The 27,355-nt window shown below is 37.8% G+C and overlaps 1 protein-coding gene across 1 annotated transcript in view; it reads right to left on the bottom strand.

Annotated features, from left to right (window-relative positions):
* Positions 1-27,355, bottom strand: part of si:dkey-11f4.7 (piezo-type mechanosensitive ion channel component 2) — a 718,195-nt gene that overhangs the window by 536,080 nt on the left and 154,760 nt on the right. The window contains 2 exon segments of the mRNA XM_058786444.1: positions 5,180-5,347; positions 5,668-5,816. Of these exon segments, the coding sequence (XP_058642427.1) occupies positions 5,180-5,347; positions 5,668-5,816 (317 nt within the window).

Here is a 27,355-nt window from a genome sequence, read left to right as displayed (position 1 = left end):
GCTCCGCTTGGATTGGATGCCATGATGCAGACATGGCCAAGGCTTTGTCTGTACACATTTCCCCCGATCGCTCTGTTCCCCGGAGTTCTGGAGAGAGTATGCCGGGATGGGGTCCGTTTTCTTCTAGTAGCCCCGTTCTGGCCAGCCCGAGTATGGTTCTCGAACCTTGTGTCCCTCCTCAACGGCTCTCTGCTGGAGATTCCGATCAGGAGGAACCTCCTCTCTCAGGTGGCAGGCACCATCTTTCACCCCCGCCCGGAGTTATGGAAGTTGTGCACATAGCGTCCGGTCTCTCAACTGAGGTTGCCCAGTCCAGAGCTCCCGCCACGAGGAAACTGTATGCCTTGAAGTGGAAACTTTTCACTTCTTAGTGCGGACTGTGACTGCAAGACCAAGTCAACTGCCCAGTTGTACCGTGCCAGGAGTTTGCCCTGGGCATGGCTAGGGCCTTCCTTTACCCAAGACCCGGGCTTGTCCCTAAAGTGCCCACTTCATCGCAAGGTCCCATCGTACTACAAGCCTTTTGTCTTCTTCCCTTCCAGGAAGTAGGCCAGGAAAGACCCAATCTGCTGTGTCCAGTGCGAGCACTAGACACTTACGTTCACAGAGCTGCCCAGTGGCATAAAGCAGATCAGTTATTCGTTTGCTTTGGTCCACCTAAGAAAGGAGTTCCAGTGACCAAGCAAACCATGAGTCGGTGGGTGGTCGAGACCATCACACTGGCCTATGAGTTCTCTTGCCTCCAGTCACCCATGGGGGACAGAGCACACTCGACTAGGGGTATGGCGGCCTCCAAAGCCTTATCAGTGGGAGTGGCCCTTCACGATGTTTGTGCTGTGGCAGACTGGTCCTCTCCACACACATTCATCCGTTTCTACAGTCTGAACCTGACATCTACCCCAGAGTCCCAAGTCCTCTCGTCTTGATGTGCTCTCCAAATACACACAAGACAGGGACTTGCTCGTATGGCGCAGAAGCTAACATGTACGCTTGCCGGATGTGCCTTTAAGCTTCCTGGTTGCTCACGTCACACCGCTCGTGACGTCTCGCTTCTCTATTGGACTGATTTCACACATGCTTCAGAACGTGGTCTCGCCGGGGGCATTCCCAAAGCGTTCGATGCAGCGTCTCATTCCCTTCAGGGAACCATGGTTACATACGTAACCTCGAGACGTTTTCCCCTACTGTGTAGTTTTGGTTTGTTTTTGTTAAGAATTTAAATAAAGGCCCATTTTGCATTTGAGTCCTTACCTCTTCCCTCAACACCACACCTGACAGAGACAGCACTTTTTTACAGACTGGATGTAAGCTGTGGAGTATGCAGGGGCATAGTCTTGCAGAGTCAGACTAAAGGCCGTTTCATACTGAGCACGATGCGAAAAAGTGAGGCGAATCGCCGACGAACGGTACTTTCACAACAAGTGCAAAATGACTGATCGCCTTCCGCAAATTCATGCCTGCACGCTAGGTGGCGCCGATCAGCAGTGCATTTTTTCTCAGTTATGTATCTTGTATATGGATTTAACATCATCAGCTGAATATACAGCATTATATTGCACAATATACTGCTCAATATACAGCATTAAATTAAGATAAATAAAGTTTGGTTCTACACCAGAAGCACAAACTATCTATAATCCTTACAAGAACACATCCTAAAATATAAATAGTGGTACTATTAGCATCAAGCTACACTTAAAAATGTATGTAATTATTAATGTATTTGCTTAAAACCCACTTTAAACCATCATCCGATTGTGATCTATAGTTGACTGATTTCATTCTTTGTATGTTTAACCCTACAATGCTTAAAATTTATCATAAACATTTATCATAAACCTTTATTGTTATAAAAATACCATGAACTGCATACAAAACACATACAGAAAATATATTGTCATAATCATATGTCTATTTGCTTTCATATTTTATGTGTAGAAAAATGTTTCACTCCTTTTTTTTTAATATTGAAGATCTAGAGAGTGAATGCACTCTGACTCTAAAATTCCTCTACTTCTGTGTTTTTACACTCGTGCTCAATACAGTCTTCTGAGCTTTTAGCGCCACCACATCACCCTTTTGGGTAACAGCGGTTGCTCTGGCCACATGATCAAATCTTTTTGGATGGCCCATGTTTTCGCTTTGCGAAACTGAAAAGATTTGTCGGACTGGTTCAAAAAAATAAATAAATAAATAAAATATTTGCATTGTCGGTGTGCAAATGTTCATGGTCTATGTAGACACATCTATGGGAATCTGTTGTTTTATTCCAGCACGCCATCGCATCCGATATTCGTTTAGCTTTTTCGTGCTCAGTGTGGAAAGTTTACTTGACTAGTCACTTCCATAATGTTACGACACAACATTTATATGCTGCCTTTGATTTTCATGATCTTTGTTTTAGTAATCTGATTCAGCATAATACATACAGTAGCCATCTGCAGGCTTTCTCTCTTGATTTTAATTTAAATTAAAGTTTATTTTCATGTATATATATAAATAACTCATCAGCTTGTTAATGGAGGTTCCATTGCCCACTGAATCATCCAAAATGTGTACTGTTGGTGTGCTTTTACAGAGTTCTCCAGTCCTTTTCCTGGATGGTCACTATCTTGCAGAGATTAGCTTAAATCCCAATAAAACACACCTGGACCAATTTATCAAGGTCTTCAGTATCACCAGAAACTTCCAGGCAAGTTTTCTGGGGCAGACAAGAGTACATTGGCCCTGCTGAAATGTGCATACACAATTTTCCATGCACATATCAGGATTTATATTAAAAAAAAAAATAAACGATGTAAATATGTACGGACATTCTAGACCATGTGTATGAACTCTTTTTCCTGGAGTGAGAAAAGTAATTAAGTAAACAACGATTTTAAACTATGTTTTATTTTGATCTATACATTTACATTAAATATTCCACTCTCAATAATGTAGATAAGCACTGAAATTACATAAAGTCATTACGCAGAAGTTAAAGTGGCCATCGGATGCAAAATTCACTTTTGCATGTTGTTTGGCAGTATGTGTACACAACCACCTTTAAATAATAATAAATATCCACCCAGTGCTTTTTTTTTTTTTTTAAATCTCGATAACTCTTGATATGAGAAAATCCCTTTCTCATATCAAGCCAATCTCAGATTCTTGGCAGAATGACGTAGTTCTGCACAGGCCCCTCCCACGATTGTTGATTGACAGTGGCATCAGTTTTTGGTTTTATCACAGCTCCGCCCTGAGTAAGCTGTCATCAGTCCGCCATTGTTTCGACGCCGGAGTGGTTGTAGACAAGAATGGCTCCTAAGCAATTGCAGTGTTTTGTTGTTGTATGTAATAATATCAGTTGTCATTTACTCCCGACATCTGAGCCGCTGAAGACGCAGTAGATCACTTTTGTTTCTGAAGGGAATGCGCCCCCATCTACCTAAATGCATCTATGTTCGTACAAATCATTTGTGATCCAGCTTAACCTACAGAAGTGAGTATACGTTTTTTTTTTTCTTTCTTTCTTTCTTTTTTTTTTTTTAATGAAAAAAAGGCAAATCGCCTTTCCTAATAATGTGCTAGTTTGCAAGTTTCAAGTTTCCTAATAATGCACTAGTTTGCAAGCTTGCTGTAAACAGAGCTGTTTTTGACCAGGTAAAAAATGTGTTGTTTTACACTACTATTGAGAAATTTCAACCAAAGTATGTTATAGACTTTTCATTAAGACCTCAAATAATTATATCAAACTGTGGAAAATTGGCATCCCCTTTATAGAGTAGATACCCTTGATCACTTTTCCTGTGGCATGTTACGTTTTAATGATAGCAAGGAGTGCTGTAGGTGCACAATAGTTCATCTTTAAACTACTGTAAACTGCAGATCTCAAGTTATGAGAAAATACTTTAAAATACTTGTCAGTGACGTGCCGAGTCACACGTCCTGATTTTGCTGAGTTAGATGTGTTCCTATGTCAGCATATTTTGTTGACCCTGGAACAACATTTTAATCCAACAATTTAGTCTTGACTATATCCCTACACCTAAACCTAAACTTAACCATGAGTAATCCCTAAAATCAGAGGACATTTTAAATGAATGACACTGATGTACAAGCACCAAACACTGATTGTAAGCCTAAACTTCACAAAAACTATAAACTGGTTCTTCAAATCTGTTAATCACAATGTTGTTCCAGGGTCAACAAAGATGTTGATCCAGGAACATGTCACACTTGGTAAAATCAGGTTCTGCATGCCGAGTCAGACGGTACAGGCATGTCTGTTTCCACTAAAAATAGCTAAAAGAACTTCACCTTATCAGCAAAACTGCATGAATTAAATTTTATTTAAATTCTTTAAAACAATTGAAATACTATTTGGCCAGTGGAAAAGAATGAGATCAACTCTAATCTAAAATATTTATCTGAGAACTATTTTAAACAGTTTTGTTTTTATGGATATTTTGATATATTTATTTTAAAACATATCAAGGATACTGGATGATTTTTAGCAAAAAATTAATGTGTTTGGCACAAATGGCTTTTATAGTCCATATCTCATATTTCCTTAATGTCTTGTACCTTTGAGGGTGTTAAACATGGTGTCGTGTGGATGGGAATATGCATGGAAATGATATGCAGATGAGGTTATGCATAGTAAAACTAGGCATTGTAAGCTCCATATGGTGATTTCGAGGAGGAGACAGGGTGGAGATGCACATTCGCACAATAAAGGGATTTTTTCATCGGTTCTGGCTTATGCATGGTTTTATAAATCTGAAAACTTTTGTGCGTACATACACTTTTAGGATGAAATCTACTGAGTTTTATAAATGAGACCCCAAGACTGGATAGCCATAGCCTCCAGGAACAGGGCTGGGAAACATTGCTCAACAGCACTACACATTTTCTATGTATTCCATATCTAACACACCTGATTCAACTTTAGTAGAGACTGAAAAACCTGAATTGGGTGTGTTTGATACGGGAGACATACAAAATGTGCAGTGATTGGAGGCCTCCAGGGCGGGTTTGACAACTCCTGATTAAACTAGATTGCCCTCATTATAATTAAGAACTGAATGTTTTGGAGTTTTTAATCTGATGGTATTAAATATAAGCTTCCCTGGGTTTGATTATTATTTTCAAAGGACAAAGGTGCATTGTGTTTGTGTGTCTGACTATTTTAACACACCTGTCAATTCTGTTCCTTGTCACTACTGTCTGAAGATCAGTTAGAGAGAGGAAATCACTGTTGAAATAATGCAGCTGAAGAATGCAGGCCAGAAGGAAGAAGGCTGGCAGTAAGATTCGTGCAAATAGTTCAATGGTGTCAAACTGTTCAAGCCCAATGTCTCGCAACCTGACACAGAGTGAACACATAAATTACATTATTTGTGCAAGTGCAACTTCAGTGTAAAAGTACTCATGCTACCTCTGAACAGCATTAAAATGTGTAAATACAGTGATTAACTGACCAAACTGAAGAATTTGACATGAAATATAATGGATACATTTCAGGGTTTGTGAGAGAGAAAAAAGGAAAAAAAAAGAAGAAGGTCAATCTAAAGGCAAAATATGTCCCTGAAATCAATTTAAATAGGCAAATATTAAACCCATATGTCACTGTTTATGAATTACAAATTAATTATAATGTTTATGTGTCTACATGGCAGTACTTACCTCTCCTCTGGTATGCCTAATATCTCTTGGAACAGGTTACAGACACTTTTAAACTGGTACACGTAGATCAGGATCAATACTAGCATAGAGTATCCAACCACTACTGCCCAGAAATGCTTCAATACAGTCCTCCATACTTCATAATGTACCTGGACACAAGCATTACATCAATATTGAAGTCAAATAGAATTCTCAACCCATTTAACTTAAATGTAATTTGGCACATTTCCAAGTGTAATTACATCCCATTAGAGAACTATATATATATATATATATATATATATATATAGGGTACAACGGGGCTAAACTCATCTCAGGGTATAAGGCGCCTTTGATATTATTTTAATCTAAACCACTAGATGGCACAATAACGTGGCGCAGCACTTTTCAAAACATCCGCTTTTCAAGATGCACGTGTATATCTGTCTATCTTTGACGTGATGATTGATCATCATTGATCATCATCATTGATCTAATATTTTATTTTTGTTTTAAATGTTGTAGATTTAAGTAGCAAATGAGAATCGCTAAAATGAATGCATATATTTTAAGACAAAGGTCTCCTTTATGATTTTGTTAATAATTAAAGCAACAGTTTTTAAATAACGAAAGAATAAGTGAAATTACAGATGCATCTCAATAAATTAGAATGTCGTGGAAAAATTAATTCATTTCAGTAATTCAACTCAAATTGTGAAACTCCTGTATTAAATAAATTAAATGCACACAGACTGAAGTAGTTTAAGTATTTGGTTCTTTTAATTGTGATAATTTTGGCTCGCATTTAACAAAAACCCACCAATTCACTATCTCAACAAATTAGAATATGGTGACATGCCAATCAGCTAATCAACTCAAAACACCTGCAAAGGTTTCCTGAGCCTTCAAAATGGTCTCTCAGTTTGGTTCACTAGGCTACACAACCATGGGGAAGACTGCTGATCTGACAGCTGTCCAGAAGACAATCATTGACACTCTTCACAAGGAGGGTAAGCCACAAACATTCATTGCCAAAGAAGCTGGCTGTTCACAGAGTGCTGTATCCAAGCATGTTAACAGAAAGTTGAGTGGAAGGAAAAAGTGTGGAAGAAAAACATGCACAACCAACCGAGAGAACCACAGCCTTATGAGGATTGTCAAGCAAAATCGATTCAAGAATTTGGGTGAACTTCACAAGGAATGGACTGAGGCTAGGGTCAAGGCATCAAGAGCCACCACTCACAGACGTGTCAAGGAATTTGGCTACAGTTGTCGTATTCCTCTTGTTAAGCCACTCGTGAACCACAGACAATGTCAGAGGCGTCTTACCTGGGCTAAGGAGAAGAAGAACTGGACTGTTGCCCAGTGGTCCAAAGTCCTCTTTTCAGATGAGAGCAACTTTTGTATTTCTTTGGAAACCAAGGTCCTAGAGTCTGGAGGAAGGGTGGAAAAGCTCATAGCTCAAGTTGATTGAAGTCCAGTGTTAAGTTTCCACAGTCTGTGATGACTTGGGTTGCAATGTCATCTGCTGGCGTTGGTCCATTGTGTTTTTTGAAAACCAAAGTCACTGCACTCGTTTACCAAGAAATTTTGGAGCACTTCATGCTTCCTTCTGCTGACCAGCTTTTTAACCCTTTCAGTGGTGAGTTTAAAACATTCTAGCGGTCCCCCCAGAGTGAGTTTTTTTTTAAGGCGACTGTTATTTTAGAACGTTTGCTCTTACTGTTTCCATGGCGACGCGTCATGATTGTCACTTGACACACCGCGGCGACAATAACACTGTATGACAGATTGATCGCTTTTATTTCGTTTTTCCTTTTTTATTTAACCCTCTGGGGTCTGATGGTGTTTTGGGGCCCCGGAGAAATTTTGACATGCCCTGACATTTGTGCTTTTTTCAGTTGCTTATAAACATTTTAATGGCTAAAGTCTAAGCCTAAAGTCTAAGCCTCTAAAGCCTTATCAGGAAAATCTGCCTCAAAATGCATATATGCGTTTGTCGACCCCAGAGGGTTAATATATTCACAAACTTACTTACCATGTCATGGACAATCTGATATTCCGATTCACAAATATGTGTAAATGAGTGTGTTTTGTTGTTTAACTCTCTGGGGTTGGCTGTATCGCCGGCGATACCAACTCGTTTTTTTTAAGATCAGTGCAAAAGACACTAAAAATACTCTGTTGATTTTGGTCACACAAATAAGTGTTATACATCAATCGAAACTGTTAAGTGTCTACTTTTATTTGTGTACACTCACAATAGCAACACAACTTTGTGCTTTTGGAAAAATAAGAAAACAAACAGGGTGCGCTCTCTCTGTCTTCTCCGTCTCCACAAACTGCTTTTAGAAACGCATCACTAAAATGAACTGTAACTCCGCAAATACTCAGCACACAGACATGGGAGTTATATCTATAGAAAGCTTGGAGTGTCTACTTTTAGCCACGTGGGACGTGCGCATGTGCAAACGCCCAATACATACAAAGAGGAGATCCTTCCTTGCGGCTACTGTTCGTTTCTGTAAGAAGACACGCTGAGTAAAGGCAGGATTTCCCTCGAAAGAAGAATACGATTTCATCCAGTAGAGGAGATCAATCTGATGAGTAAGTAATGTTTCTTTTTTGCATTAGTTAACGTTAATCTGAACAAATTAGAATACTTCATAAGACCAATAAAAAAAAAATTTTTTTTGTGAATTGTTGGCCCTCTGGAAAGTATGGTCATTTACTGTATATGTACTCAATACTTGGTAGGGGCTCCTTTTGCTTTAATTACTGCCTCAAAGATTCTCTATGGGGTTCAGGTCTGGTGAGTTTGCTGGCCAGTCAAGCACACCAACACCAGGGTCATTTAACCAACTTTTGGTGCTTTTGGCAGTGTGGGCAGGTTTATTTAACCTTTAGAGCGGTACGGTCCCACATATGGGATTTTTGTTTCCATGCCCCTGGGAGTACGGTCCCACCTATGGGATTTAGAATGTTCGGTGACGTCGCATAACTGCCGAATTCAAACTGGTTTCATGCGTTGACTGGCGCTGAGCCAGAGAGAGACGTGCACTGTGATTGTCATATTATCACAACTATGCAGTGTTCTTGACAGCATAATGCATATTTTAGGTTTCAGACATTTAAATACACATACAGTGGGTACAGAAAGTATTCAGACCCCCTTAAATTTTTCACTCTTTGTTATATTGCAGCCATTTGCTAAAATCATTTAAGTTCATTTTTTTCCTCATTAATGTACACACATCACCCCATATTGACAGAAAAACACATAATTGTTGACATTTTTGCAGATTTATTAAAAAAGAAAAACTGAAATATCACATGGTCCTAAGTATTCAGACCCTTTGCTCAGTATATAGTAGAAGCACCCTTTTGATCTAATACAGCCATGAGTCTTTTTGGGAAAGATGCAACAAGTTTCACACCTGGATTTGGGGATCCTCTGCCATTCCTCCTTGCAGATCCTCTCCAGTTCTGTCAGGTTGGATGGAAAACGTTGGTGGACAGCCATTTTTAGGTCTCTCCAGAGATGCTCAATTGGGTTTAAGTCAGGGCTCTGGCTGGGCCATTCAAGAACAGTCACGGAGTTGTTGTGAAGCCACTCCTTCGTTATTTTAGCTGTGTGCTTAGGGTCATTGTCTTGTTGGAAGGTAAACCTTCAGCCCAGTCTGAGGTCCTGAGCACCTTGGAGAAGGTTTTCGTCCAGGATATCCCTGTACTTGGCCGCATTCATCTTTCCCTCAATTGCAATCAGTCGTCCTGAAAAACACCCCCACAGCATGATGCTGCCACGACCATGCTTCACTGTTGGGACTGTATTGGACAGGTGATAAGCAGTGCCTGGTTTTCTCCACACATACCGCTTAGAATTAAGGCCAAAAAGTTCTATCTTGGTCTCATCAGCATCTTGGAGTCCTTCAGGTGTTTTTTAGCAAACTCCATGCGGGCTTTCACGTGTCTTGCACTGAGGAGAGGCTTCCGTCTGGCCACTCTGCCACAAAGCCCCGACTGGTGGAGGGCTGCAGTGATGGTTGACTTTCTACAACTTTCTCCCATCTCCCGACTGCATCTCTGGAGCTCAGCCACAGTGATCTTTGGGTTCTTCTTTACCTCTCTCACCAAGGCTCTTCTCCCCCGATAGCTCAGTTTGGCCGGACGGCCAGCTCTAGGAAGGGTTCTGGTCGTCCCAAACGTCTTCCATTTAAGGATTATGGAGGCCACTGTGCTCTTAGGAACCTAAAGTGCAGCAGAAATTTTTTTGTAACCTTGGCCAGATCTGTGCCTTGCCACAATTCTGTCTCTGAGCTCTTCAGGCAGTTCCTTTGACCTCATGATTCTCATTTGCTCTGACATGCACTGTGAGCTGTAAGGTCTTATATAGACAGGTGTGTGGCTTTCCTAATCAAGTCCAATCAGTATAATCAAACACAGCTGGACACAAATGAAGGTGCAGAACCATCTCAAGGATGATCAGAAGAAATGGACAGCACCTGAGTTAAATATATGAGTGTCACAGCAAGGGTTTGAATACTTAGGACCATGTGATATTTCAGTTTTTCTTTTTTTAATAAATCTGCAAAAATGAATCAATTCTGTGTTTTTCTGTCAATATGGGGTGCTGTGTGTTCATTAATGAGGAAACGAAATGAACTTAAATTATTTTAGCAAATGGCTGCAATATAAAAAAAGAGTGAAAAATTCAAGGGGGTCTGAATACTTTCCGTACCCATTGTAAGTACTAGTAAAATAATAAATTTAGAGCTTGTAAAAAATACACAGATTTCTATGGAAGCAACAATAACAATCCATTCCAATTTAATTTGCCGATGTGTTTTATTCATATCAAATACACATAGTGTAAGTAACTATAAAGTTCACTCTATTCTTCACCCAGTTCACCGGACACTTACTTGCATGTATTTTGGGAGAAATTGGTGAATTCTCGTGCTGTAAATCGGACTGACAGGAGTCACAGGACTCTCTGAACTGCGGTGTGAACAAACATGGTGGTGCCCATCTCACGTTACAGATCACGATCAAGATCATTTATAAAGGTATTTAACCCTCTGGGGTCTGAGGTCATTTTGGGTTCCTTGAGATGTTTTGACATGCCCTGATATTTGTGTTTATTTCAGCTACTTAAAGGGGTGGTTTACTGCGATTTCACTTTTTTCATTTTAAATAGTGTGTAATGTTGCTGTTGGTGCATGAACAGTATCAAAGTAAGCGGAGATATCGTCTTTTAAAAATCAGGAAGTTTAATGCCTACAAAAACGACTCATATGGGACTACAACAAGATACTTCCCGGGTTGCATACGTAATAAACCCATAAATTTGCATCAACCCCTCCCTCCGGAACATGCAAAAAAGGGGGCAAGGCCATGTTCTGCGGCTTTGTCGAAGAGGAAGAGTTATAGTGAAGAGTTGTAGCCATGCCGTCGAAATGGTGTTATTTTCACCCAGCTGTCAGGTCTTCTGTGTTTGGGCTTCCTATGGATGCTGTAGTTCGTCAACAATGGTTAAAATTTATGTTTGATTATGTTCCTGACAATTACAATCCTAGTTTAGCTCTCTGTGCTGCGCATTTTACGGAAGACAGCTTCCAGAATCTACATGAGTTCAATGCCGGATTCACACAGAAACTATTACTAAAACATGGAGCAGTTCCAACTCTAAAACCAGAGGCAGCAGTTGTTGGGCCACAACCTGTAAGTAAGATTTCATAATTTTAAATGTATTTGCATGTATAATTTCAGACGTAATGTTTTAGTTTTATCAAGGACGTAAACAAATGCCAACGCTGGCTTTAGTAGCCAGTTAGTTAAATGCTATTTCGTGTGTCTTTGACAAACGTGTACAAACATTTTGGACCCGAATTTGTAATTATGTACTAATTTTGTAAATGTATTTTCCATGTATACTTTATGACGTAATTTTTCGATTTGATCAAGAACGTAAACACAAGCTAACGCTGTTTGGTTATAGTAGCCAGTTAGTTCGATGCTATTTTGTGTGTATAAGACAAACACAAACTTCAAAAAATTATATGTAATCACAACAGCAAACTTCCATTCAGAAACGTTTTGTAAGAGCCGTGCTTGCGGAAGTTCTGCTTGACTCTCTTCATTACCGCTTTCTGGGTCTGATTCTGGCTCAAACTGATACGGCAATATTGACACCATTATTTACATTTGACCGCAGCACATGCAACTGTCGCCCAGTGAAGGTAATGGGCGTGAAGTTTCCGGACAATGTGCAGTACGCAGTTTAGCCAATCACAACACACCGGCCCAACTAACCAATCTGAGCCCATCGCCTGTTTCTGAGGGAGTGGTTTCAGAGAATCAGGAAGTCAACCGGTCGTTCAAATGACAGAGGAGAAAGCGGCTTACAATAAAGGTGAAATATATGAAAAATAAGGCGTTTTTTAACAAACGAAACATGAAGACATGTTATATCGCACCCCATAAACACAATCAAGCAAAGAAAAAAAGCAGTAAACCACCCCTTTAAAACATACTATTGACCAACATGTATTTTTTTTTTTTTTTTTGTATTCAGCACAAACTGTGCTACACTAATATGTGACCAAGATGGATGTACATGTTTGCATTTTTTAGAAAAAAATATTATGCGTGGTTAGTAAGTTTTGGGGAAATTGTTTTTAGCTGAAATAAGGCCTTAAAACCCACACTAAATAGTTCTGAATAAGACTTTTGAGTAATCAGTCTTGTAGGCTAGAATATTTACTTAAAAATTATGTGAAAATCATTCTGCTTACTCATTCACAGAAAACAATATATTGATTTAAATTTTTCAAGACATGTTTTCTGATCAAAAGACTATATGTGAGGGAGTGGCAATGGCCTTGAATATTAAATGAGTCTCACCTGAGAGACAAAGGGCCCTCCCCTAATGGCCCCTGATGGCCCATCAGTGTGACTGTGACTTTGAGGCAGGTAAGAGAGAATGTGAGGAGATTGAAAAAAGGGTTTTTTAAATTATTTGTATTTTATTTACAACACAGTATAATCAAAACATACATTATGAAGGTCAAAGACACATTATTGTGCACGTTGATCTATCCACAGAGATGTGAACAGACTTTGAGTCATTCCTGCAACAGATTCTGTTCAACAAGTGAAACAAGTAAATTATACCTGATATTTACATGTGTTATTTAAGTGTTTATACTTCTTTCCATGGATTCAAGAAGAAAAAAACATAATCAGTAGTCAAGGAGCTTGTTTTAACATAGAATATCAGTGTAGTTGAACATCTGATGTTGGTACAGCGCTCTCAGGGGAAACAGTTTGAAGAGACATCAGGATTCATCTGTGGTGCAGATATCTGATTCAATAAAATACAAACAACCAAAAAAAAAACATTTGTGAGCATGTTAACCCTCTGGGGTCGACAAACGCATATATGCGTTTTGAGGCAGATTTTCCTGACAAGGCCGAAATGAGCTTGAATTACTCTGCCATTTTCGATCGTACAGATGAGAGCAATACACCATTCGAATCTGTAAGGGGTCTACTTTTATTTGTATACACTCATAATAACAACTAAACTTTGTGCTTTTGAAGAATAAAGAAAACAAACAGGGTGTGCTCTCTGTCTTCTCCGTCTCCGCGAACTGCTTTTTGAAACACGTCACTAAAATGAACTGTAACTCAGCAAATAATTCACACAGAGACATGAGAAATATATCTATAGAAAGCTTGACATGTCTACTTTCAAATGAAGCAAGTCTTGCCGAAAACAAATATTCTGTGATAAAGTAATCCGTATGAAACCAAGGACATGTCCAGTTTTTCCGTCTGGTCTCATTATCTCTAATTAGGTCACGCCCACGCGCCGCTCGCGCTATTGTTATTACAAATCTCCACACGGGCCACGCGGCATGTAAACGCCCACACCACCATAAACAAAGCAGCAACGCGTTCATCTCGGATACTTTTCAGTTTTGGAAGAACACGCTGTGAGGAATAAGCCTTGTATTTACCTCAGAAACACGCTGAGAGGAAAAAAAGAGTTGTATTTACCCCCAGAAGACGCGCTGAGAGGAAAAAGCTTTGTTTACCTCACAAACAGAACGCGAGCGCAGCTGGAGCCGCGGAGGAGGAGATACTTTATACCGAGTAAGTAAAGTTTCTTATTGGCATTCGATAATGTGTTGAACGCAATTAATAGTTGAACTTTTCCCAAACTATAACTCCAGAATAAAATGTGTAAAATCGAGTGCAACATTTGAAATATGATAGGCAACCTTTCATTGCATTTAAATGTTGCACGACGTGAGGATAGTTATATGTTCTATGCTTTATTTATTTTGAATAGTAAAAATATGTAGGCCTATATATTATAATGAATATAATATACTGTTTTTGCTGTACTTTGGATCAAATGAATGCAGGCTTGGTGAGCTGAAGACACTTCTTTAAAAAAAAAAAAAACATTACAAATCTTACTGTTTAAATAATTTGACTGGTAGTGTATGTATTGTCACCATGTTTGCTTTGTCTTTGTACGTTCATTGTGTTGCTCATGTCTGTTTTGTGTTTTCTCATGCAGTTTCTGCTGTCTTCCGTTTTCCTGGGTTCCAGTTTCCTGCCACTGTTTTGGATATTTCACCCATGATGTCTTGACTCTTCTGTTGTTTATTTGTTTGTTTGTTCCTAATAAACTGTTTAACTGCACTCGCAAGTGAATCTCAAGTTATTTTATGTGATAGTTATATGTAAACACATTTCTTTTTTCCTCACATTCTTTCTTGTAACTCTTCTCTCTCAGTCACACACCTGACTGGATGGCTCATTATGGTGCTCATTATGTGGGCCTTTGTCTTCTCAGGTGTGAGTCACGCCCTCTTGCATAGAGCCTTTCCACTCAAAAAGTGACTTAGAAAATTTAAATCAATATATAGTTTTCTCTGAATGAGTGAGTTAGATTATTTTCAGATCATTTTGAAGCAAATATTCTAGGCTACAAGTATGTGTTTTATGGCCTTATTTCAGTTACTTTAACATTTTAGTTTTTTTCTAACCACGCATAAACGTTGTTTTCTAAAAAACACAATCACGTACGTACATGCTGCTCACATATTATTGTAGCCCAGTTTCTGCTGAATAGAGTGTTTTTAGACTTTAGCCAAAATGTTTAAAATGTTTATAAGCAACTGAAAAAAGCACAAATGTCAGGGCATGTCAAAATTTCTCCGGGGCCCCAAAACACCCTCAGACCACAGAGGGTTAATATCAGGAACATCTGTATATGTGTATATATATATATATATATATATATATACACACACACATGTATAGGTTTTGTAGCCATAGACTCACACATGCTTTGTACTGTCATAAAAAAAAAAGAGAGAAATAAATCTTATATCTGAGAAACAAATTATTATTGTTTAGCACGTTATTAAAATCTATTTCTGAACAGAGTAGGCTATTAATAATAAACATGTACTAAACATACTTAGACTCATAGCATTCATCATGTTACAGTGTACACTCATATTACTTTTATTGTTTTATATATAGAGCATGAAAGCATCATGCCATAAGAAATTTAAATAAAATGAATTGCCTATCATATTCAAAATGTTTTACACGATTTCAAACATTGTAGTCAGGAATTATAGTTTGGGAAAAACCCAACTATGATTTTGTAGTCATATAGCCTATTATGTATAATTTTATAGTAGCCTATGATATGATTCTGTAGCCACAGACTCAAGCATGCTTTGTACAATAAAAGGATGTACTTTGTACTATAAAAAGGGATATTTTATATCTGAGAAACTAATTATTATTGTTTAGCACGCTATTAAAATCTATTTGTGAACAGAGTTTTAATAATAAACATGGTGTAAACATTCTTAGATGCATAGCATTCATCATGTTGTAGTTTGGGAACAACCCAACTAGTAAAACTGTTCAAGTTTATGTCACAATAAAACGTTAACTAATACAAAAAAGAAACATTACTTACTCATCAGATTGATCTCCTCTACTGGATGAAATCGTGTTCTTCTTTCCAGGGAAATCCTGCCTATACTCAGCGCATCTTCTTCCAGAAACGAACAGTAGCCGTGAGGAAGGATCTCCTCTTTGTATGTGTTGGGCGTTTGCACATGCGCACATCCACGTGGCTATTTACATATGAAGAGCGCGAGCCGCGAGGGGGCGGGATCACATTAGAGATAATGAGTTAGACGGAAAAGACTGAACATCGTGTTGGTTTCATACGGATTACTTCATCACAGAATGTTTGTTTTCGATAAGAAATGATAAGAAATGTTTGTTTTCGATAAATGCTTCATTTGAAAGTAGACACTTCAAGCTTTCTATATATATAACTCCCATGTCTGTGTGCTGAGTATTTGCGGAGTTACAGTTCATTTTAGTGAAGCGTTTCTAAAAGCAGTTCGTGGAGACGGAGAAGACAGAGAGCGCACCCTGTTTGTTTTCTTATTTTTCCAAAAGCACAAAGTTGTGTTGCTATTGTGAGTGTACACAAATAAAAGTAGACACTTAACAGTTTCGATTGATGTATAACACTTATTTGTGTGACCAAAATCAACAGAGTATTTTTAGTGTCTTTTGCACTGATCTTAAAAACCGAGTTGGTATCGCCGGCGATACAGCCGACCCCAGAGAGTTAAACAACAAAACACACTCATTTAGACATATTTGTGAATCGGAATATCAGATTGTCCATGACATGGTAAGCAAGTTTGTGAATATATTAAATAAAAAAGGAAAAACGAAATAAAGCGATCAATCTGTCATACAGTGTTATTGTCGCCACGGTGTGTCACGTGACAATCATGACGCGTCCCCATGGAAACAGTAAGGGCAAACGTTCTAAAATAACAGTCGCCTTAAAAACAACTCACTCTGGGGGGACCACTAGAATATTTTAAGCTCACCACTGAAAGGGTTAAAAAGCTGGTCAGCAGAAGGAAGCATGAAGTGCTCCAAAATTTCTTGGTAAACGAGTGCAGTGACTTTGGTTTTCAAAAAACACAATGGACCAACGCCTGCAGATGACATTGCACCCCAAGTCATCACAGATTGTGGAAACTTAACACTGGACTTCAATCAACTTGAGCTATGAGCTTTTCCACCCTTCCTCCAGACTCTAGGACCTTGGTTTCCAAATGAAATACAAAACTTGCTCTCATCTGAAAAGAGGACTTTGGACCACTGGGCAACAGTCCAGTTCTTCTTCTCCTTAGCCCAGGTAAGACGCATTTGACGTTGTCTGTGGTTCAGGAGTGGCTTAACAAGAGGAATACGACAACTGTGTGTGGTGGCTCTTGATGCCTTGACCCTAGCCTCAGTCCATTCCTTGTGAAGTTCACCCAAATTCTTGAATCAATTTTGCTTGACAATCCTCATAAGGCTGTGGTTCTCTCGGTTGGTTGTTCATGTTTTTCTTCCACACTTTTCCCTTCCACTCAACTTTCTGTTAACATGCTTGGATACAGCACTCTGTGAACAGCCAGCTTCTTTGGCAATGAATGTTTGTGGCTTACCCTCCTTGTGAAGGGTGTCAATGATTGTCTTCTGGACAACTGTCAGATCAGCAGTCTTCCCCATGATTGTGTAGCCTGGTGAACCAATTTGAGAGACCATTTTGAAGGCTCAGGAAACCTTTGCAGGTGTTTTGAGTTGGCATGTCACCATTTTCTAATTTGTTGAGATAGTGAATTGGTGGGTTTTTGTTAAATGTGAGCCAAAATCATAACAATTAAAATAACCAAAGACTTAAACTACTTCAGTCTGTGTTCATTGAATTTATTTAATACACAAGTTTCACAATTTGAGTTGAATTACTGAAATAAATGAACTTTTCCACGACATTCTAACTTATTGAGATGCACCTATATGGTATTTGGGGTAAAAAGCGCCCCTTCTGTTGGGGCTAAAGGCACCGTGATTAACATGATAATTAATAGATTGCTGACTTTTCCATTTGTTGACAAGACATGGTTAGATTCAGATGGTAAATATCATATATGTTACCCTGGACCACAAAACCAGTCTTAAGTCGCTGGGGTATATTTGTAGCAATAGCCAAAAATACATTGTATGGGTCAAAATTATCGATTTTTCTTTTATGCCAAAAATCATTAGGATATTAAATAATGATTATGTTCCATGAAGGTATTTTGTAAATTTCTTACCATAAATGTATCAAAACTTAATTATGGATTAGTAATATGCATTGCTAAGAACTTAATTTGGACAACTTTAAAGGCGATTTTATCAATATTTAGATTTTTTTGCACCCTCAGATTCCAGATTTTCAAATAGTTGTATCTCAGTCAAATATTGTCCTATCCTAACAAACCATACATCAATGGAAAGCTTATTTATTCAGCTAAATTCGAAATTATAAATAAATTCGAAAAATTGACCCTTAAGACTGGTTTTGTCATCCAGGGTTACATATTATGTTGGGTGTCCATATTAGAGATAATCACCATGATTAGAATGAAACCATCATATTTAAAAACATGATATTAATCATATTATATAATAAAATATAATTTGTTGTTACTACTGTAAATATATATTCAATTATTACTTGATCTCCTTCAATACTTTAAGAATCTTTACTTATTAAAATGATTTTGTTTCATTATTTTAAAATATTTTTTTTATATTATCATATTTTAATGACAGTATATTTATTGAACAAAAATGAATTATTTCATTTTTCAAAATAAGCAGAAAATAGTACAAACTATGATAAAGTGATTGTTTTGAACAAATATTAACTTAGAAATTATTTTAAAAAACAGTATTTTAGCTGAAGTATTTGTATCAATACCGTGGGCCTTTTACCCCATGCTGGTAGGCCTTTTACCCTGTGTGTGGGGTAAAAGGCCCCTCTTGCCACCTCATACATTTATAATATTTTTAAACAAAATAAACAACTTGAATGATTTATTTTCACACAAAATCTGTTGCTCCATTAATGTGCAATACAACGTATATTTTTTTTTCTGCAATTATACATTTTAGGAACAATTAATAGCACATTTTTTTCTTAAGGGGGCCTTTAGCCCCGTTGTACCCTATATATTATACAAGTGCATCTCAAAAACTTAGAATATCGTGAAAAAGTTTTTTAAATTTTTTTTTACTTATTTCAAAAAGTGAAACTTTCATATGTTCTAGATTCATTACATGTAAAGTAAGACATTTCAAAAGGTTTTTTTTTTTTTTTTTTGATGATTAGAGCTTACAGCTCATAAATGTCAAAAATCCACTATCTCAAAATATTAGAATATTTACATTTGAATTTCATTAAATGACCATACCTACAGTGTAAATTCTGGGTATCTATTGTTCTTTGAAACCACAATAATGGGGAAGACTTCTGACTTCTGACTTCTGGTAAGTCACAGAAGGTCATTACTGAAAGGGGTGGCTGTTCACAGAGTGTTGTATCAAATCATATTAAATGCAAAGTTGACTGGGAGGAAGAAATTGAGTAGGAAATGGTGCACAAGCTACAGGGATGACCGCAAGCTTGAGAATACTGTCAAGCAAAGCCAATTCAAACACTTGGGAGAGCTTCACAAGGAATGGACTGAAGCTGGAGTCAGTGCATCAAGAGTCACCACGCTCACACGTCTTCAGGAAAAGGGCTACCAAGCCACTTCTGAAACAGAAACGTAGAAGCATCTTACTTGGGCTAAGGATAAAAAGAACTGGACTGTTGCTCAGTGGTCCAAAGTAGGGGTGGGAGAAAAAATTGACTCTCCAAAGCATCGCGATTACCTCTTCAATGATTCTGAATCAATTCTGAATATTTCAGAATCGATTCTGAGCTTGTTTTGTTGTTTTCCCGCATATGGCACGTGTGCGCGCTAGAGACGTGGTGGGTTTCATTGCACAGAATTTGCGCTGTGAGACACATGCACATTGCTTGACAGTGTGTGCTTCCACCCGCCGTGTTTTACTTTAGATATGCTTTAGATATGCTTTCATTTATATCGTTTGGAATGCAGTACTATCAGATGCATGAAACTCGCGCACTGACAGACTTTTATGTGCGCTTTGTGTTTGTTTGTCCTGAAGCTTGATTGGGGCTGCGGTTAAATGCACTTGCATTTACGAATACTTTTATACGAAATTGAAGTACACACAGTCAGTTATGTTTTCAGAGCAGGACAAAACATCTGATATATCGAAATAGATCTGTGCATTAGTCTGAGTGCAGCCTTTTAAAGCTGTCACTGTCTATGATCTCATCCAGAGGCGTCATGCCCATTCCAAGTGAGGGGGCATGTGCCCCCTCAGATTTTTGAGTCAAGTTGATTTTGAATGCAGCTTCCAAAAGACAAAAAATAGCTTAATAATATTTTCTATATCTGATACAATCACATCAGTGTGATTAAATCGTTCAGCGCATCATATCATCAGCTGCTAAATTAAAATCTGCATTCACTGGCTGGCGCTGAGCCAGAGACAGACCCGTTTTTACAGCACTGCGCATTATAACCAATCACACACGATGGTGTTGAGCTTATGAATGCAATGACCAATCAGAGGCATTCAGATGAGTCATCGCTAAAATGTCAGTGCTTTCTTCACTTGCTCGCTGACTGAATACCTCTTTCTGGCGAATTATCTCGTTAGAAACAATAAAGTGCAGATAATCAAACGGCAATAATGCTGAGGAAAAAAAAATATTGTCTGTAAACCTTCGGATACTTAAAGAACACTTATTTTAAATAAGTAATTGTTTTAAAAAGTAGCCTGCTGATATTATAAAAATAAATAAATAAATAAAAAATAAAGTAAATTTTGCACAAAATAAATTTGATTTAAAATGTATAAAATTTGCAGTAATATTGAAAACTGAGAATGTGACGCATTGTGATATTGAGTTGATAATGATAAGCGTAATTGAATTGAATCGTGAAACCAAGATTCACACCCCTACTTTTACGATGGCAGTATTGACACACAGAGATTCCAACTATAAACAAATATTGAAAATAAAAACTGCTTGAAGTCCAGTGTGAAGTTTCCGAAGTCAGTGATGATTTGGGGTGCCGTGACGTCTGCTGGTGTTGGTCCATTGTGTTTTATCAAGTCCAAAGTCAATGCAGCCGTCTCCCAGGAGATTTTGGAGCACTTTATTCTTTCATCTGCTGACAAGCTTTATGGAGATTTCCTTTTCCAGCAGGATTTAGCACCTGCCCACAGTGCTAAATCCAAGCCACTTCTGAACCAGAGACAACGTCAGAAGCATCTTACCTGGGCTGTGGAGAAAAATCACTGGACTGTTGCTCAGTGGTCCAAAGTCCTCTTTTCAGATGAAAGTAAATTTTACATTTCATTTGGAAATCAAGGTCCCTGAGTCTGAAGGAAGAGTGGAAAGGCACAGAATCCATGTTGCTTGAAGTCCAGTGTGAAGTTTCCACAGTCTGTGATGATTTGGGCTGCCATGTCATCTGCTGGTGTTGGTCCACTGTGTTTTCTGATGTCCACAGTCAACGCAGCCATCTACCGGGAAATTTTAGAGCACTTCATGCTTCCTTCTGTTGACAAGCTTTATGGAGATGCTGATTTCATTTTCCAGCAGGACTTGGCACCTGCCCACACTGCCAAAGGTACCAAAAGCTGGTTCAATGACCATAGTGTTACTGTGCTTGATTGGCCAGCAAACTCGCTGACCTGAACCCCATAGAGAATCTATGGGGTATTGTCAAGAGGAAGATGAGAGACACCAGACCCAACAATGCAGATGAGCTGAAGGCCACTATCAGAGCAACCTGGGCTCTCATAACCCCTGAGCAGTGCCACAGACTGATCGACTCCATGCCACGCCGCATTGCTGCAGTAATTCAGGCAAAGGAGCCCCAACTAAGTATTGAGTGCTGTACATGCTCATACTTTTCGTTTTCATACTTTTCAGTTGGCCAAGATTTCTAAAAATCCTTTCTTTGTATTGGTCTTAAGTAATATTCTAATTTTCTGAGATACTGAATTTGGGATTTTCCTTAGTTGTCGGTTATAATCATCAAAATTAAAAGAAATAAACATTTGAAATATATCAGTCTGTGTGTAATGAATGAATATAATATACAAGTTTCACTTTTTGAATGGAATTAGTGAAATAAATCAACTTTTTGATGATATTCTAATTATATGACCAGCACCTGTACATACAGTGGCGTTAAAAGGTTTTTATATAATAAGTTAATATACAGCCTATTAAGATAATTCTGTAAATAAGAATCTGTAAAGAAAGAAGCTTTAAATAAACATTTTAACGTGCGTGAATAAATCCAACCACAGATTTAAGTTTCATTTTCCATAATCCGTGACAGACAAAGAAGCATCTTGGCAGCAGGGATTTAAATCTTAAGACTCAAACTGACAAATAGAGAGTGAAAGGATTTTTTCGACCAGGTAGGGTACAAGTTCAAAACATTTCTGCTGGTTTATATATATCGTGCATATACAGTGCCTATAGAAAGTCTGGTAACACTTTCAATGAAGCCAGTATTTATAATAAATTATAAAGGTATTCTTAAGGCATTATAATGAATGCATAATACATTATAAATAACTCTATAATATGTTGTATCATCTCATGAATATTCATAAGAACAGTTTTAATGTATTATAATAGTTACTTATTTGTGGTTATTGCTTTTAAGTGTATGATGATTTATAACACACAGTGAACACGATCCATCTGCTTAAGTTACAATGGATTATATTTCTCATAGTTATAATGTATTATAAGTCTCATATCTTGCCACGTTACTCATGTTACTTTACTTAAAGCAGACAAAGACCACTTATAAGTAATAATAATAACAAACAGCCATAAGATCAGATATCAGATCAGATGAATGTGTAATATGACACATTTGCTTTAAAAAATTTTAATATAAATATATAATATCAGTTTGATTATTTTTATTGCACCCTTTAGACAGCTGTTGATAAGTAACTCTGCAACTACATGTCAACTAGCAGTCATAAGAGTATTAGTAGTGTGTCTGCTGAAAATACTGTATGCTAACACTTTATTTTGATAGTTCCTCAACAGACAAATTGAGTATAGGATACTTTGCAAATATGTGAACATTCTACCTACCCCACCTAAGTCTACTAATAGAATTAGTTTTATATATATAAACGTTGCACTCAAGAGATGTAGTAAGGTACTGTGCAGATCTTAAATAAACAATGTCAAGCTATGTATAGCCCATTATAAATGAAGTAGATTTAATATGGTGTTCATTGTGTGTTATAAATAATCATACTCTTAACCCCTTAACTGTCACCATCCCACCTGTGGGACGTTTGGCGCTCTTTTTTTTTTTTTTGTCCTTTTTCTCCGGCAAATCTTCAAGTAATTATCAAAAATGATATATCGTTTGAAAGCTTAGAAGCTCAAGATTCACGCTGTGAAAACCATTTTGAAATCGGACATTACGTTACCATGGAAATGGTACTTTAAAATATTTTGGCGGTCTCCTCCCCCTTAGCGGGCGGTGTCAAGTGTCACATTACAAGATGCATTACGGTCTTTTATAATCAAAACTTTTTATATTCTTGACAAAAACATATAATTGGAAAGGTCTGAGTCTCAGGATTCCATAGATAGAATTAATATTGACAGAGAAATCTAGACATTTGTGACAGAAAAACGCATTTAAAAAAATTCAATGGAGTTTGGATGGCACCCGGTGGCTGTTTGTAGTATAACACCCTAAATAAAATCTCACAGGAACCTCAATTTTTTTCATATCAACTTCAAATTTGGAACATAATTTATTTAGACATAAGGCTTTAATTTTATAGCAATTTTAAAGTAAAACATGTTATGTAAAATATGTATTATATATAAAATAAAATAACATTAGTACAGTGTATTTTCTTTACAGTACATTTAAACTTTAATAACTTTTTAATACTTTAATTTATAACTAAATTCCACTTTTTTATAACTAATATTCCACTTTTGCAATAATCTGCTGATTTTCTTCTTTAAAAAGAGACCAACCTTAGGTCTGTATTCCAAATTGTTCATAAATTACAACAATTTAAGTTTGGATAGTGCACTTTCATGCCTATTTTAAAAAATGGGGGTGACAGTTAAGTTAAAGGTTATAACCACAAATACTGTAACGGAGCCGAGGAGACTTGAGGCGTACAGATCCATGTGCAAGCTTTTATCTAGAAACATAGTCAAACACAGGCAGGGTCAAACATCGGCAAACAGGTATGGCTTGGGCAAGATACAGAGTAATCCTAGGACAAGCGTGGGTCAAGCTTTTAAAAATATCCAACAGGGTAAGGCAGAGAGATAATCCAGATACAAGAGCAATAGTCCAAGCGAGGTGCAAACAGAGTCCGAAACGGCAAGGCAAAGGGTTAATCCAGGAAACACGGGCAGGAATCAAAAACACGAAAAAACAGGCAAGGCAAGACTATAACAATAAGGGGGCTCCGTAGAGTAGCTATCGCTAGGAGAGTGATAAATGCCATACAATAATCGGCGATCTGACTAAGGAAGTCCATGGCTTAAGTAAGCTGTGTGATCAGTGCAATCAGATGTGTGTGTGTGTGTGTGTCGTCAGTGCAATGGATGATGGGTATTGTAGTACGTGGGTGACGTGCAACAGTAGTGTAGTGCAAGAGTCAATTTGATGAAAGGGCGACCTCTGGTGGCTATTGGGCGGAAGGCCACAGACCAGATTTGTGACAAATAAGTAAATACTATAATGTATTATAATTGTTGTTATGATTATTATTATTAGTTATTTTAACACATTATAAGTTTTTTTTTTTTTTTTTTTTTTTTAATAATGCGTTATGCATTCATTATAATGCCTTAAGAATACTCTTATAGTGTATTATAAATACGGGCTTCATAGAAAGTGTTACCGAAAGGCTTCATACCCCTTCATTTTTTTTTCTTCACATTTTGTTATGTTGCATTACTATGTTAAACTGCTTTAAATTACTTTTTTTCCCACATAAATCAGCACCCCACTGACCATAATGACAAAGCAAAAACCGGATTTATCACAACTTTACAAATTTATTAAAAAGCAAACACTGAAAAAAATGACATTGCACAAGTCTTCATACCCTTAACTCAAAACTTAGTTGAAGTATTTTGGCAACAATTACAGCCTCAGGTCTTTTTGGGTATGATGCAACAAGCTTTGCACATCTGCATTTGTTTTTTGTTTTTTTGCCATTCTTGTCTTTAGATCATCTCAAGCTCTGTCACGTTGGCTGGGGACCATCGGTTGACAGCCATTTATAGGTTTCTACAAAGATGTCTGATTGGTTCCAAGTCCCAGCTCTGGCTGGGCCATTCGAGGACGTTCGTCCCTAAGCCACTCCTGCATTGTCTTGGCTGTGTGCTTAGGGTGATTGTTATGTTGGAAGGTGAACTTTCAGCCCAGTCTGAGGTTCTGAGCGCTCTGAACCAGGTTTTCATGAAGGATATATCTGTATTTAGCTGCATTCAGCTTTCCGTCTTCTCTGATCACTTCCCCAGTCCCTGCCGCTGAAAAACACCCCCGCTGCATGATGCTGCCGCCACCATGCTTCACCGTTGGGATGTTATTATGCAGGTGATAAGCGGTGCTTGGTTTCCCTCAGACATGAATAAGGAATTGAGGTTCATCAGACCAGAGAATCTTTTTTTTTCATAGTCTGAGAGTTATTTAGGTGTAATTTTGTAAATTCCAATCAGGGTTTCATGTATCTTTACTGAGGAGAAGCTTGAGTTTGGTCACTTTGCCATCAAGCCCAGATTGGTGGAGTGTCGCCGTGATGTTTGTCCTTCTGTAAGTTTCTCCCATCTCCATATAGGCAAGTTGAATCACTCATTCATTCATTCATTCCATATAAGATCATGGAGCTCAACCAGAGTGACCATCAGTGTCTTGATCACCTCTCTAACCAAGACCCTTTTCCTTCGATTACTCAGTTTGGCCAGGAGGCTAGATCTAGGAAGAGTCCTGATTGTTTCAAACTTCATCCATTAAGGATTATGGAGGCAAAATGCTCCTGTGACCCTTCAACACAGCAGAATTTTTTTTGTAGTCTTCCCCAGATCTGTCTCAATACAATCCTGTCTCTCAGCTCTGCAGGCCATTCCTTTGACCTCATGGTTTAGTTTTTGCTCTAACATCCATTTCAGCTGTTAAACTTTATATAAACAGGTGTGTGTGCCTTTCCAAATCATGTCCAATCAACTGAATTTGCCACAGATTAACCCCAGTCGGAGTATAGAAACATCTCAAAGATGATCCAGTAAAACTGGAATGCTCCTGATCTAAATTTCAAGTGTCAAAGCAAAAATTGTCACCATTGTTGAGATTCATATGCTGATTCTTGATGTCTGCGTCTGTCTAAATTACACTGTCAAAACATTTTCTGTATTTTCAGGGTGAAATCAATAAATCAATTAATCATAAAAAATACTTTGGGTGGTATAAGGCCACCACATGCTAACTATATTGTTACCAACATCTTCCAGTCAGATTTTCTCTTGAATTTTTGCAATAACTAACATTCTTCAGGAACACTGATATTAATACTACTGATGTCTCTATGAAATAGTTTTCCCCTAATATTTAACCATTGACAAGCCATTCAACATTACAAGAGCTATCAATTTTAAGATTTATTAGACTGCTTAAAATAACTTCTAATTTAAGCGAACTTAAAACAATCTTCACATAAATCCATTATAATAAATGTAATATTTACCTGTGCCCTTCAGCAGAAATATACAGAAATTGAAGTTATCAAACACTAAATACAAAATTATAGATGAATCCTTAAAGCTATAAAAGTTATTTTTTCTTCTCTCTTTTTTTTTTTCTTTTCTTTGTTATTTGATTAATAGACATCACAGCAGCTGGTTATGTTATTTTGGCTGCTATTTCTTTAAGAGCTGCCGCTGCTGAACGTGACGCGGATCTGACAAGCATCATATTTTCTCTGGACTCTTTTTACCATTTCGACACACTTCAGGTCATAAAGTCTCTATTAATGAGCTGACAAGTTGAATCAGGTGTGTTAGATGAGGGAGACAGTGCTGGGCTGCTCCAGGACAGTTTTGAAAACCATTTCATAGACATGTTCTTAAATGTTACTCATATAAAATATATTACATGCAGGCACAGTTTTAAGGCAGCTTTAATCGCCTTTTTGGTAACATAATGACTAACTGACCACAACATTGCATGCACATAGTTTATTTCGCGCTTTGATATGAAATGATACAGGCTGCAGCGCGCGCCAGCAACTCTGTGTGTGCAATTGAGTACGGTTTTCGCAGCCGTTTGACTCGCGCCTGCCGCTGAAGTGAAGTGGAGCGCGCGTCTGAAATGTCTCCCGTTTCGTGTGGTCGTATAGACAGACGTTCTGCGACTGAATAAATGCACTTCTTGTCAAGAGAAAAAGTGACAGAAACAGCAGTTGTGAGTGGGGTGGCCAACCCTAGCTCTGTCCCTGCATTAATTGCGTTAAATATTTTTAACGCCTTAAACTGAAAAAAATTACGGAGTGTCGATTTACACCAAGTGCAAATAGCCCGCCTTGTTGGCAAAGGCTACTGACACTAACTCCGCCCACTAAGGTGTGATTGAGTTAGGCAACACTAAAAAAAAGA

Source organism: Onychostoma macrolepis, chromosome 09, assembly GCF_012432095.1.
Source record: "Onychostoma macrolepis isolate SWU-2019 chromosome 09, ASM1243209v1, whole genome shotgun sequence".
NCBI classification, from domain to species: domain Eukaryota; kingdom Metazoa; phylum Chordata; class Actinopteri; order Cypriniformes; family Cyprinidae; genus Onychostoma; species Onychostoma macrolepis.
The sequence above is the reverse complement of the archived record's forward strand: the minus strand, read 5'-3'. Positions and strand labels throughout refer to the sequence as shown.